The 13000-nt window shown below is 48.3% G+C and overlaps 1 protein-coding gene across 1 annotated transcript in view; it reads left to right on the forward strand.

The window, feature by feature from the left end:
• LOC104493104 (calsequestrin-2) overlaps positions 1–13000 on the forward strand; it is a 32305-nt gene that overhangs the window by 17668 nt on the left and 1637 nt on the right. The window contains exons 5-10 of the mRNA XM_010135730.1: positions 1079–1152; positions 1618–1748; positions 6448–6493; positions 8819–8873; positions 9561–9661; positions 10036–10110. Of these exons, the coding sequence (XP_010134032.1) occupies positions 1079–1152; positions 1618–1748; positions 6448–6493; positions 8819–8873; positions 9561–9661; positions 10036–10110 (482 nt within the window). The remainder of the gene's footprint in view (positions 1–1078; positions 1153–1617; positions 1749–6447; positions 6494–8818; positions 8874–9560; positions 9662–10035; positions 10111–13000) is intronic.

Raw genomic sequence — 13000 nt, forward strand, 5'->3', positions numbered from 1 at the left:
AGCGGGGGACACATTAAGTACTAACTTGGCAAGCACGCTGCAGCAGTAAGCAGGACATCTTAGAGCAGCCCGGCCGAGGCACTGGCCTGTTTCTCCTTGCTGAACCCCAAGACTGAGAAGAGGCTGGTCTCATGCCCCGAGGGATGTGCATCTCAGGAACTATTCCAGACAAAAACCTCAGCTTTCGCAAGTTCAAGAAACCCTCACCTGACCCTCTCCCTGGCAAGCTCCAGCAGTCTCCTCTGCCAGCCCTGAGTGCTCCCCCTGCTCTCTGGGCAGTGCTGGCAGCATTCACCCCACGCTTGCAAGTCTCGCCCTCAGCAAAAAGGAAGGTATGTTTACCTGAACGAGCAATGTGTCACCAGGTCTGCTGCACCACAACAGCCCATCCACCTCTCCCTTCAGCTTCCTTACTTGCTCAGAATGGGCTGCAGGGCAGCTCAGGCACGGCTATGCCTCTAAGGCAGTTCGGTAATGAGTGTTTTGAAGACACACTTTTTGAAGAAAAGTGGGGAATACCTGTTTGTAAAGAGCTCCTGCCAGGCTGAGAGCATCCTTCCTGTCCCCAGCTGAGGACCTGATACCAGTAACAGTAAAAACGTACCTCGCTCCTGCCCCCTCCTCCTCCAAGGACTAGAAGCGTGCAGAGTCAGGCTTGGTGTGTCTTCAGGGAATGGTAGCAATCACTAATGCTGGAGCAACTCCATGTATTTCCCAGGATGAACTACTACTGCTCGCGTGAGACAGCAGCTGCAAACACCCCTATCCACAGGCTGGAGTTCTAACCTCTGGACCTGCTTCACAGGGCTGCTGATTTAAGCCTCGATTAAGCAGAGCATGCTGGGATCTGTAGTTTTCCTGAGCACTGTGGGACTGCACAGCATGTGTCCTGTTCGCTCCACATGAAATGGTCCTTGTTCCATTGGTTCCACCTGGAAAGGTGGAAGAAACATAGTGCCACTCTCTGATGTATTTTGCAATAATTTATATTTATTCTTCCCTAGTGCCTTCTGTGCTGATCAGAGTGTGGCCAGCTGGCTGTGAACGCTTTTTCTTCATCCCTCTTTTCTCCTTCCAGACTACAAGGCATTTGAAGAAGCTGCTGAGCACTTCCAGCCATACATCAAGTTCTTTGCTACCTTCGACAAAGGGGTAAGCATGCACGGACTTCTGTGAGAGCTCACAGACTCCATCACCTGTTTTCCAGAAGCTCAGGATGTTTCCAGATTAAATATCTGGCTCCAGCTTCTTGTTCTCAGTGTTTCTCTAATTTGTAGTATTGGTGTCCGTGTTTGGCTTTGGCCCTGTTGCAAGATAAAAGGCCATTTCTGCAGTGCGGAGACAGGACCTGATCTGGGTTTGGAAGCCAGCCCCATTAGGTTTGAGAGACCTTGACTCTGGCCTTTTCCTTTCCTAGTGCTTGAGATCACTAGCGTAGAGAGCGACAGTGGTTTTTTAACCGAGGAAAGATCTATTCATGTTTTGTTTGCCACCCATAAAAGTGTGTGATCTGAGAGAGAGCATCACCTTGACCTCAGCGCTGCCGCTGGGAAGGACTCTGGGTGGGCAAAGAGGCACGTCAGGTTCACTGACCTCTCACCATCTGCACTGCAACAGGTGGCCAAGAAGCTAGGTCTGAAGATGAATGAGGTGGACTTCTATGAACCGTTTATGGATGAGCCTGTTCACATACCTGACAAGCCTTACTCAGAAGAGGAGCTGGTTGAATTTGTGAAGGAGCACAGAAGGTATATAAATTACAGGACACTCCTGGCCCACATGGGAAGTGGGTAAAGGTGTCTGCCATCACAGGCTTGCCCGTCTAGGGCACCCTTCTCAGAAAAAATTAGGATGATGACCACCTTTTGGCAATTTGCTGACTTGGGTTTTTTGAGATTTCAGCTGGTCTTTTCCTAATCCCAGAGATGCAAGTACCTGTGCCACAATCAGAGGGGCATGCCACACGGCTTCCCTCCTCCTCCCTGATTAGTCCTTCCTCAAAGAACAGGCAGGATTGCAGGTGGTGGGCAGTAGAAACCTTGCCCGACTTGCCCATACTTTTAATTTAGATCTGTTCAGAAGATGATCTTCTCCAAGGCCTCTCAAGTCAAATCCAAATTCTGTCCAGCCCCCTCCTTCCCCAATGGGTATATCCCTTTCCTGCAGTCAGATATGTCGCAGGCAGGCTCTGAATACAGAACAAGCTTGGGGGAGCCGTGATGGACCAACAGGGTCCTGCTGACTGCAGGCACGGAGAGGAAGCCACTGCTGTTACGGCTGTGTTGGGCCTCATGTGGCAACGGTGCTGAGCGCCTACAGCGTTTGATCAGCTCAGCAAGAGCTGTGGATGCTCCATGCTTTTTGCAATCAGGTTTATTGCACAGTGTCTAGGGACTCAGCTACCTACGGTCTGGAAGTGACTGGAAAGGTTGACCCCATGTAAAAGCACAGGGTTAAATAAAAGGCCATAACTCCCTACGAGGTGCTGTATTTTTACACCCTTAAAAATACAGCACGGGGTAGTCATACAAGCTACCTGCTGCTTCTGCAACTGCCTTTCCCAGCAGACATTCAAGGGACCAGTAAAGAGTTCAAGAGAAGCAGAGACATCAATATAGTCAGAGGACCGCAAATCAGCCTGAGCTGGAGGTTTGTGTTCACACACAGAGGGTTTAGAGACAGGAGATCATCTCTGGAATCCATGAGTCACCAGACTTGAAAACAGATCTCTACTTTTTCTGAAATATGAAGGGATCCTCTGTCTCCCATGGACTCACAGGTCATTTTGCTGACCTCCTGGACTTCCTGACCTCAGTTCTTCCCATCTTTTTTTCCCAAGCTTTTTCTGTCAAGCAGCAGCATTAGGGGGCTGATGGAACTCAGACAGCTAAATGTTAGCCGAATAAGGCAAACTCTCTCCACCAGCACGAACTTGCAGTGGAACCCACCAGATCTTACATATTTCAAGATGCTATGTGGTGCTTGGTAGGAGCAAGGGGGAGGGCCATGTATTTTGCAATGGGGCATTAAAAGGAGTCTCATTAAATCAATGCCTGAACACCCAAACCTGCCAAGGTGCTGCCATGGAAGGGGAAACCCGTGGGGAAACAGTGATGTGTTTCCAGCAGTTAATGCTGAGTCTCTTGAAGCAGATGTGTTTCTTTCTGCCTTGCCACCAGTGAAGGACCTAAAGACAAAGGCTGGAAGTGGAGTTAGTCAGACACGGAGATGATCAGTCCTGTAGAGAAAAATGAAGTGACCTCAGCAGCTGCCCTACACTGGTTGCCTGTAGACAACTCAGCGGGATCTTCTCCTCTGCAGAAAGGTGTAGAGGACCACTCACCGCCTCCTCTTCACACAGTAGGCTTTCTCACTTCACTCCAGCCAGCAGGCATGGGCTTTCCCTCTGCTGAGGTGCACAGCCCTACTGCCACCTCTCCATCCCCGAGAAGCAACCCCATCACATCACTGGGGAGAGCTCCCAGTGCTCAGCAGTACCCAGGCTCTTTGGCATTCTTTAAACAGCCCATCCAGAAAGGGCTCCGTGCTGCTGTGCCCAGACAGGCTTCACCACCTTTTCCTCCAGCCCTGGAGAAATCGGGATTTGCTGAGCTTTCATTGCAGCTTCAAGACAGGAGCTGAAGCCAAGTGTGCCCAGGAGGAGCCCGTATGCAGCCTCCAGGCTTGTGCTTCTCTGGGCAGATGCGGGCAGTGGTGGGAAAGTTCATACTCTCCTGAACAGGTCAGGAAGCCACTGTTCAGCTTGAGGTGAAGCTGGTGAGGTGACTTGTCCAAGCCTGCACAGCAGATGGGTGTCCAGCTGGGGATGGTGGCCAGGCACCACAACTGCAAGGTCTCAGCCCGCATTTTGACCTTAGCTGCACAAATACAAATTACATGGTAGTTCCAATGCCTGCAGCAAGAGGTTTCTGGGTTTACGACTGTTTTGCATGCGAAATGCTGGGGTTGGATATCCCCACCCCCCACCTCCCTTCTCTGCAGTTGTAGGTGTAGTGACTGGGGGGTGAATTCTGCTCCCTCTTACTCACCTAAACCCCACTTACTCTGCTCCCTTCAACATAGGGAAGAGTAACCAGAGTAAATCTTGAGTAACTCCACAGCAGCCAGTACAGGTGGGTGTGCTCAAACCCTTCCCGCTGAGTTTCCTTCCCTCAAGAGCTGCCTCCAGAGAATGGCTAGGCAAAGCGTCTTGAAAGCCAAGTACAAGTATGCGTAAGTACAGAATATACGTTCACCTGATATAATCTCCAGTTTCTGACAATCAGCAATTGCTGGGTCAGAAATCGTATCCCTTGTCTCGTGCTTAGTAGCTAACTCTTCAATTTCTATAGTTTTTACCTCGCTTCTGGTTTGTTATTGGAAGTATCCAATGGTAATGAGTTTGACGGCTGAATTACGCACTGCATCAAAAGACCGTTCCTATTTGTTCAGTTTATACGTGTTTCCTAATAGGAAGTGTGCCTACTTGCTCTTGTGTTAAGAGGAACAATGACTCGCCATTACCTGTTCCACTTTCTTTTTTTTACCATTTCCAATTTTTAGACCCCCTGCCAAACCCCTCTTCAGTCCCCTTTGATAAGATAGAGTTCTTGTTTATTTAATCTCCACCAAACAGAGGCCATGCCATACCTTCATTCACCACCGCAATGATTCCGTGTGCCTTTTTCAGCTGTTCTGTATCATTTCTGTGATGGGATGCCCAGAACCACACACACACTCTTTGGTGAGGTGCATAGCGTAGCTGTCAGTTGCCATTGTGGTTTATTCCTTAGTCATTTCCCAACTGTTTGAACCTTCCTTTTGCCTTTGGAGCTGATGCTTTCTCAATGTGTGACACCTGGGCTCCTTTCCTGAGAGGCAATAATTAATTAGAACTAACTTAGAACCCATCGTTGCATCATTGCGTATAATCAGGGTTGTTTTTCTGCAACTGTGTTGCTTCCTGTATGTCTATCTGTCACGCAGACACTCAAGTCTCAGGAGATCCCTCTGTATCTCCTCATTGTTAAAGAATTGGATATGATAAGCAAACACTGCCATATTCCTATTTCCCATCTTTTTCAGATTATGTGAGAATATGTTATGCATATGATCACGCCAAAGCACATGCTATGAATCTTAATTGGTTAAGTCCCTCTGTTGTGAAAACTCCGCCCTTCATCCTCCAATGTCATTAATCCACAGGAGCACCTCTCCTCTGGTCTAACTGCAGCTCAGTTTCTGTGAAAGCCTTTAGTAAGTGATCCTGTTCGATGGTCCTCTGAAGGCAGCTCACCACGTTGACCAGTGTACCTTCATCCACTCGTAGGCTTGCTCTGGGAACTCCAGCAGATCCATGGCCATGGCTTTCCTCTTAAAGGCCTTGTGTCTCTTGTGCTATTGTATCATACTCCTCCAAATGCTTGTCAACTCTGCTTTTGCTGGCAGCATCGTGCTCATAAGAAAGTCACACTTCCAGATCTGTGGTTGCTCAGGTCCTTGAGGAACCTCTAGAAAATGCTCCTTGTTTCTGCTGCTCTGGTAGCAAGGCAAACTAAAGGACAGGCTACACATGCCATTGATGCCAACTAGTTCTGGTAGCATGCTGCAACTCCCTTTGCCAGTCTGTTCTAGGATCTCACTGACGGACACTTCTCTTTGTAACGGCTCCCAGGGCTGGTCAGCCAGGGAGACATGTTCTGCTGGAGGGACCTCCCTGAACACCTGATGCTGGAGCAAGCAGAGGTGCAAAGGATTACTTGTGCTTGTCTGCTTGCGTTCCTTGAGTGCTCCTTTAACATTCCAGTCACCTCTCAGCCTGCCAGGCTCTCTGACAGTCCTTCTGCTACAGATGTGTCTGAAAATATTTACTTTTTTTTGTGTGTGTGTGTCTTTTATGAACTACTTGTCAAAAAAATTGCTTTGGCCAGTCTTACCATTTAAATTTTCTTGCAGTGGTTATTGGGATCTAAATTTTCTTCCCAGAGGTTATTCTATCTTTGCTTCAACAGAGTTTGGAAGGATTTTTGTGGTGGAATTATGCTCTGGTAAAACCAGGAGAAAAGGGGAACAAAGCCCCTTAGGAATGTCTCAGGGACTGCAAGACACAAGTGAATGGGTCACCTCATGCTCTCAGCACACACAGCACAATATGTCATGTGTGGGACTAATTCATCAGCACACCCCAGCACAGAGAGGCATCCTGTCTTCCCAAGCACAAATAGCATCTGCAATAACTCCAGTGGTGACAAGGGCAGGGATTCATCACCATAAATAAAAGCCTAAGTGACCTACTGTGCCCCTGTGCTTGCATTCACAAAGTGGTGGCCGATGGCACTGCCAGTCACCAACCAAAAGCGCCACAGTGACCTTTTCCATGTTGCCAGCAGCACCATGCATGACGGGTGCTGGACGCATCCTCTAAGAGCATTTCTCTCTTCCTTTCAGGGCCACCTTGCGGAAGCTGCGCCCAGAGGACATGTTTGAGACATGGGTAAGCGTGCGTGGGTGGGAAGCCTTGCGTCCCCTGCTAGCTTCCGACAAGAAACCACCGCCCACGACCTCCAGCCTCTGGCTGGGCAAAACATTATCTTTCTTTCCTTGCAAAGATGCTTTCCCTCCTCTGGGAAGAAGGGAAAGCCTTGGCTGTGATGCCCAGTTCAAACCGAGTTCAAACGGTGTGCTCGAACGCTTTGCCCAGCAGCGATGAACAGCTGAGCTGGGTCCCTTCTGCTCCGCAGGGGCAGCAGGGGAAGCTAACCAAGTGTGCTAGGCGAGCGTTGAGCCTCGGTAGCAGCTGTGACATTATGACAGAGAATGTCCTTCCCAAGGATGCTCTGTCTCATCTAACGGGTGTCGGTGCTGTGGGTGGGGTGATTTCAGTGCCCTGCTTGCTGGGCAATCTAGAGAGATTGTACTGAACAGATGATTCATGGAAATTGTACCAGAGCAGTTGTACAATTCAACATGCAGGTGAGGGCAGGCAGTTCAGTTAGTTATATAGATTATGGAGCAAATCGTGCACTTCTCACGTGTGAGCAAGCTGCGAGTCAGCAATTGCGAAGCACTAACCAGCGGTTTGACAACAACCATCACACACAGAGGACTCTCCTGGCCTGCGAGTGTGGGGAAGAGGGCAAGGGTGAAAATGAAAGAAAAATCATGTGTAATACGTTATCCCTTCACTGCAAACAAGTACGATGTTAATAGCTAGTGAGGGACCTTCAAGGGCCAGCTGAAAAACAAAGCTTAGCACATTTGTAACAGCGTTCAGTTCCCTCCTTGCTTGGCAGTGTAACGTGAAACGCTGCGGGACTCCGAAGCACCAGAAACCTTGGGAGTCTTTAACGCATTGAGGCGAGAGGTAATAAAACTGAACCAGTGGTTACGAGTCACTTAGGCATGATAGCTTTTTATTTTGTTTTGAAACACAGATTCTGTACAGAGGACAGCTTCCTAGATCCACTGAAGTCCCTTGAAGATTTTCCATGGGGCTTCCGTGGGACGCAAATTTCACATGCAGTGGTTTTGCTTTCAGCTGAACATACTCTAAAACAACCTCAGGAAAAGTGTGAATCGGTGGCGGCGGAATGTTTGTTTTACCAGCTGCCTGGGAATACAGAGCTTGCCTCTGCTATGAGCAGGGAACTCATACCTACAGGAGACAATGGGCTCGATTCTGATCCTGCTGCAAGTTCAGAACGTCCTCAACGACTCCACTGGAATTACTCCCATTTTGTTTACTGCCTGACAATACTGCTGGCAAATGTGAAGGAGAAGCAACAGTGTAGATTTTGCCAGCTGTAAGTGGTCTGAATCCTAAGTAAATCTGCCTAGAATGCCCCGGTGAAAACGTATTCCCTGAAGATGCCAGCAAAGGGCCAGCATCCACTATTGTTTTTAAAGATAATGTTTTCCACTTAATCTTTCAGGGCTTTTTTCCCTTTCAGTTTTTGATGGTGGCTTTGTCACCTCTGGGCTCAGAAGGGAAAAGAAATTAGCATTTAGATGGGAATTTTTCTCGCATTAAAACCAATTGAAATGGAAACCGACACCGGCAGTGGGTGAGGAAGGCGAAGCCGATCTGTGGGATAATTCAGAGATGACATTCATAGCAAGCGGATGATGAACTGGCGGCAGATCCATTGGCCTTTGTCAATATCATTACCCATTACTCACGTGTCTCATGGAGAAAAGCAGTCCACCAGGCTGTTATTTCTGTCCTCCACTCATTGCAGCCCCGAAATGAGCCTCCCACTCAATTCCTCTCACTGCTCACAGAGACGTTCACCTAGAGCACAGACCCTTCACCTCCCAAAGGGGGCCAAGTGAGCCACCTCACCTCTCATATTTTGAGGAAACCTCCTTTGCTAACTCCAAAGGAGGATGTTTGGGGGCCAAGCATTTTGGCAAATATTTTTTTCCCCTCAAACTAGCCTCTGGCAGCGGTGAATTTACAAGGTTAAGTGGGCTTAGGCATGGAGGATGAGCCCATACACCCTGCTAGAGAGCCCTTGACTTTCTCTGCAGGCAAGGTTTTGCCACACACCATCAGAAACTCCTTCAACTTTGCCATCTTTTTCATTTCTAGCTGAAGGGTTTCAGCAATGCTACTCAAACGACCTGCTTCAGCTCCTAATACCTCTATGACTTAGCTTGACCTCAGCTACTGTTCCTAGTGTCTCAAGGGGCTCCAGCCAAGCATCCCTTTGCAATTGTCCTGTTTATTTGAAGGCACCCCACCGCTTCTTGTCTGCAGCAACTACCTGGATTCTGACTTCCCTCCCTGGCCCATCAGTAATAATTTTGTTGTTTCCAGGAGGATGACATGGACGGAATCCACATTGTGGCTTTCGCCGAAGAAGATGACCCAGGTAGGAGGCCATTTTCCTCCTTTTATGACTCTCCATCACTTGAGAAAATATAGTTTCATGTTCTTTGTTTGCAGTGGAGTCCTGCACTCTGGCCAGGATGGGGAGCCCCAGCCTGCCAGGAGGAGGAACAGGGATGACTCTGGGTGTTAACACCAGTAGGAGAGCTAGCTGGGATTCAAATTCTGGAAATAAACAGACGGCCAGCTGGAAAAATAAGTCATTGCCTCCAACCCAGTGCCAGGATTTGCTCCCTAACTCTGCATCCATCTTGCTGTGTAGCTCTGGGATAGTGCTGAGGTCTGGGTGTGCCACGGGCATGAGGAAAACCTGTGGGCATCAGCTCCTGAAAATCATGGAGCTGCTGCTTCTCGGCACCATCGGTGTGCTGAAAAGCTTTGGCCTCTCTGGGGCTCAGTTCCGCCCTCACCACAAGAAAATAGTGACATTGTTCCACTCCATGGAAGGATTAAGAGACTTAATTCATGTGTAACTAATTTCAATACCCGGGGAGGATGCTCAAAATTAAAAGCCTTATTATTAGAAGAAAGAGCTGGGAGACAGCATTTTAATGAGAACTGTAAACAACTCTTGTGTGCCTAGGGGAGTGAAGGAAGTTGAAAACCCCACCAGTGCAATGTGCCTGCGTGTTTTCAGGAGAGAACTGCAGTGGTTCATGTATCATTTCAGATGGTTTTGAGTTCCTGGAAATCCTGAAGCAGGTTGCCAGGGACAACACCGATAATCCTGACCTCAGCATTGTCTGGATTGACCCTGATGACTTTCCTCTGGTGAGTGGCAGGGGCTCTTTGCCTTTCTTGATTTAATTCATGGATGGGGGCATGGGGGTGTGGTGTGTGCGTGAGTGCAGGAATTGCCCCAGGGAGTTTGGGACAGGGAAGGATGGGCAACTGGACCATGGACAATCCCTGAGGGCTGCTTGTTTTTGTCTGCCTCCCATGAAGGCATGTCTGGGGAACATCTCCAGGGTTGGCACTTTCCTTCGCTGTGTGTGGCAACCTAAGCTCACGTTCAGCCCCTCTTCTCTGCCATTCTCTCCCGCGTGCACTCGTCGATGCACGGTCCCTGCACTACAGACCAGTAAAGTTGATGCAACAGGGTATTGCAAACACCCTTGGCTGAGCTTTGTTTCTCGCTCCTGCAGCTGATCACTTACTGGGAGAAGACCTTCAAGATTGACCTCTTCAAACCACAGATTGGGGTGGTGAACGTCACAGATGTGAGTAGCATGTGCCCAGGAAATTGAGCAATCCCAAGATTAGGGTGCTAGAAAGGACGGGATCTGAGGTCCAATAGAATCTGTGGGACTTCTGCTGTTAAGTGCAAGTAGACCAGGCTTTTTCCCCAGGAAAAGAATGTAAAGACCTCTTCATTCCCAGGTGTTCATAATACCTTCAATGTCAGGCTTCAGGCCTTCAGTCTGAGTGTGTTTCCACTGGTAAGTCGCACACAAGCCACATCTGCTGAGGACAAGACCAGCCCCTATGGTCTGAGCTTCAGGGCTTTGCCTGATTCTGGTTTCAAGGTCTCACATTTCCACCCTTACCCGTGGCATGCACCTTTGTCCATGCCCTGCTCTGACTGAACCTGAGTGGCCTTGTGAAGGAAAAGTATGGGTGTAGCAGGGAAAGAAAACCGTGCTTAGAGGACGAGAAGGGGAGAAAAAGGAGGGTGTTTTTGTAACAGAAGCACAATGACACAGCTTGAGTGTAGGAGGAAAAGATGGTCCCCAACAGATGACAGGGAAAAACTGCACAGCTTGAAAACAATCCAAATAAATATACAGCCTTAATAAGAGAACAGTATAAACTGCTGATGGAGCAATCCTGCTGGCGTGGAGAGGGCATGCTGGGGTTCATCCAAGCCCTCCTCCTCCTCAGCTCTTGCTGTGTGGGTAGTGCTGGAGGGATTGGATGGGAAGAGGAGAGGTGTCCACTCCATGTCCGGTGGCAGTGATGGGTTTCCACACTGTCCCACAGCCAGTAGCACTGCAGAGGGAGGTGCTTCTTTGGCATGGCTGTGGTGGTGGTGTTATCCACAGCATTCACAGCTGTGCTATCGGGCCAGCTTTCTAGCAGCTACTGTTTTCACCATGGTTGCCTTCAAGCCAGCAAGCCATGGGACTGATGTCAGGTTGCTCACACACTGTCAGCTTTCAAGGCAGGTGGAAGAGGACTCATCCGAGAGCCACCCGCAGAGATCTGGGGAGAACTGCTGAGTGCAATGTACCGTATATCACAGTCCTGACATGACTATAGAGAGAAACCATCTTTCCTCTTTCTGACAGTAACAGTCCAGACGATTGGAGAGTATGTAACGTGGCACACACGCTCCAGCCTGGCTCACTTATTACCTGAGTTTATTTTTGATGGTGAAGTGCTAGGTGTTTTAACCTCTTTGAAATGAACCTGTGTGAGCATGTAAGTGTCTTTGGAAGCAGAAATTTCTCCACTGCAAAAGTGTTCGTAATTTGGTGCTTGACTTCACGTTTGAAATTTCAGCTATATGGGACCTGGATGTTCCATTAGAAAAGTGCAGAGAGGGACTTAGAGGGACAATGGTTCAGGGTTGGGCATTGGTCCTGATCCCACCACTGACTTTGGCTCTGGTCCCCACATCCTCTTTCCTGTACCTCCCCAGAAAAAGAGGGACGGTGAGGGTATACTAGATGATTGTGCCTCTTGTTAAAACAAATGCTGCAAGACTGTAAGATGGGAAATGTGGTAGGAAAGGAAAAGCGATGGTGTTATGAATAAAGCAGAGGCCCTGGGGCTTGCCTGTCCCATTGAGGAGGAAGAGAGGCTGGCTTGGGAGTTACACAGTAGACACGGTGCTGGCTGGATGCAAACGGTGCTTTACGTGTAATAGAGCAACATCTTCCAGACCATGGGACAGACACCTAGAGTGGGTTAACCACCCAGTGCGTTAAGGCTTTTTAGCAGGATTGTTAAGGGAGAGATGAAAGGCAAGACTAACAAGATAGCATCTGTCACCTAAGATCATGAGAGAAATGAACAGCAAGCCAGAAAGAGAGCCCAAGTCTTCCAGTGTTTTGCCCTTGTTACTAGTTCACAGTATGAACTAGTGAGAACTAGGGAGCTTCCTTATATTTACTGCATTTGGCCATGTTTAAGTCATGTCAAAGATACATTAAAGAGCTATCAATGGAAATTCATGGAAGTAAGATTGTTAGCGGCAAGAGAATCGTGTAGAAAGCAGTATTAGGCAGGAACATACGCCTTATTATCCAGCAGTCACTCAGAGACCTGTAAAATCCCAGGCATTATCTAGCTTTGATATAGTAAATGTTTCAGGTAGTTGATTATAGTATTTGCAGTTTTTATTTAATTCCTCTTAAGACTGTTTTCTGCACCTCAAGAGAGAGATTTAAGAAAGTTCCAGGTTGGCGGGTGATATCTAAAACAAACACTGAGCTCATTTCGTTATTTCAGTGTTACATCACTGCATTCAGCTCAGTTACACAGGTACAAAGTAGGGCTGATGCAACAGAGTAAAAATAAACACTGCTGTTGGCTTCAGTGGACATAACCCCCGTGACCCCATCGTTTCTGTAAAAACCTGCCAATACAAACACCAGAGCTCCCAGCGGCCCCTGCTGGCCTGTCACATTGTAGTGGCTCAGGACCAGGGCCATGATGCTCTGCAAAATATTGATGCTTGATTTGCACAGCATCTTCTCCAGGTGCAATGTGCCCACTCCTGTTCCAATTATTTAAGGGTGTCACTTTTTGCCACACAAACAGTCCTGAGGTTGGGAACAAAACCGTTTGGATGAAGGAAGAGCTGCATGCCCTTCCATGGCTCCTTTTTATCACAGTTCTCGTGGCTTAGGAAGAAAAAAATTTAAGGGAGAAACAGCTTTCCTTGAGCAGAAATGGGTCTGGCTTTTTAGCAAGCCATAAAACAGGGAATTAGGTAACACAGACAGGAAAAGAAGTTGGGCACATTTGCAGATGCTGGTAGTTATCATCTGACACCTGAAAAACACTTGCTTCTGCAATGTCAAATGCTGAACAGGAGAATCTCACAGCACCTCTGCAAATTAGGAGGCTGCTCCTCCCCTATGGAGGGGAGACAGTGAAGGGAAA

This window comes from Buceros rhinoceros, unplaced genomic scaffold (assembly GCF_000710305.1).
Source record: "Buceros rhinoceros silvestris isolate BGI_N320 unplaced genomic scaffold, ASM71030v1 scaffold36664, whole genome shotgun sequence".
Classification (NCBI taxonomy): Eukaryota; Metazoa; Chordata; class Aves; order Bucerotiformes; family Bucerotidae; genus Buceros; species Buceros rhinoceros.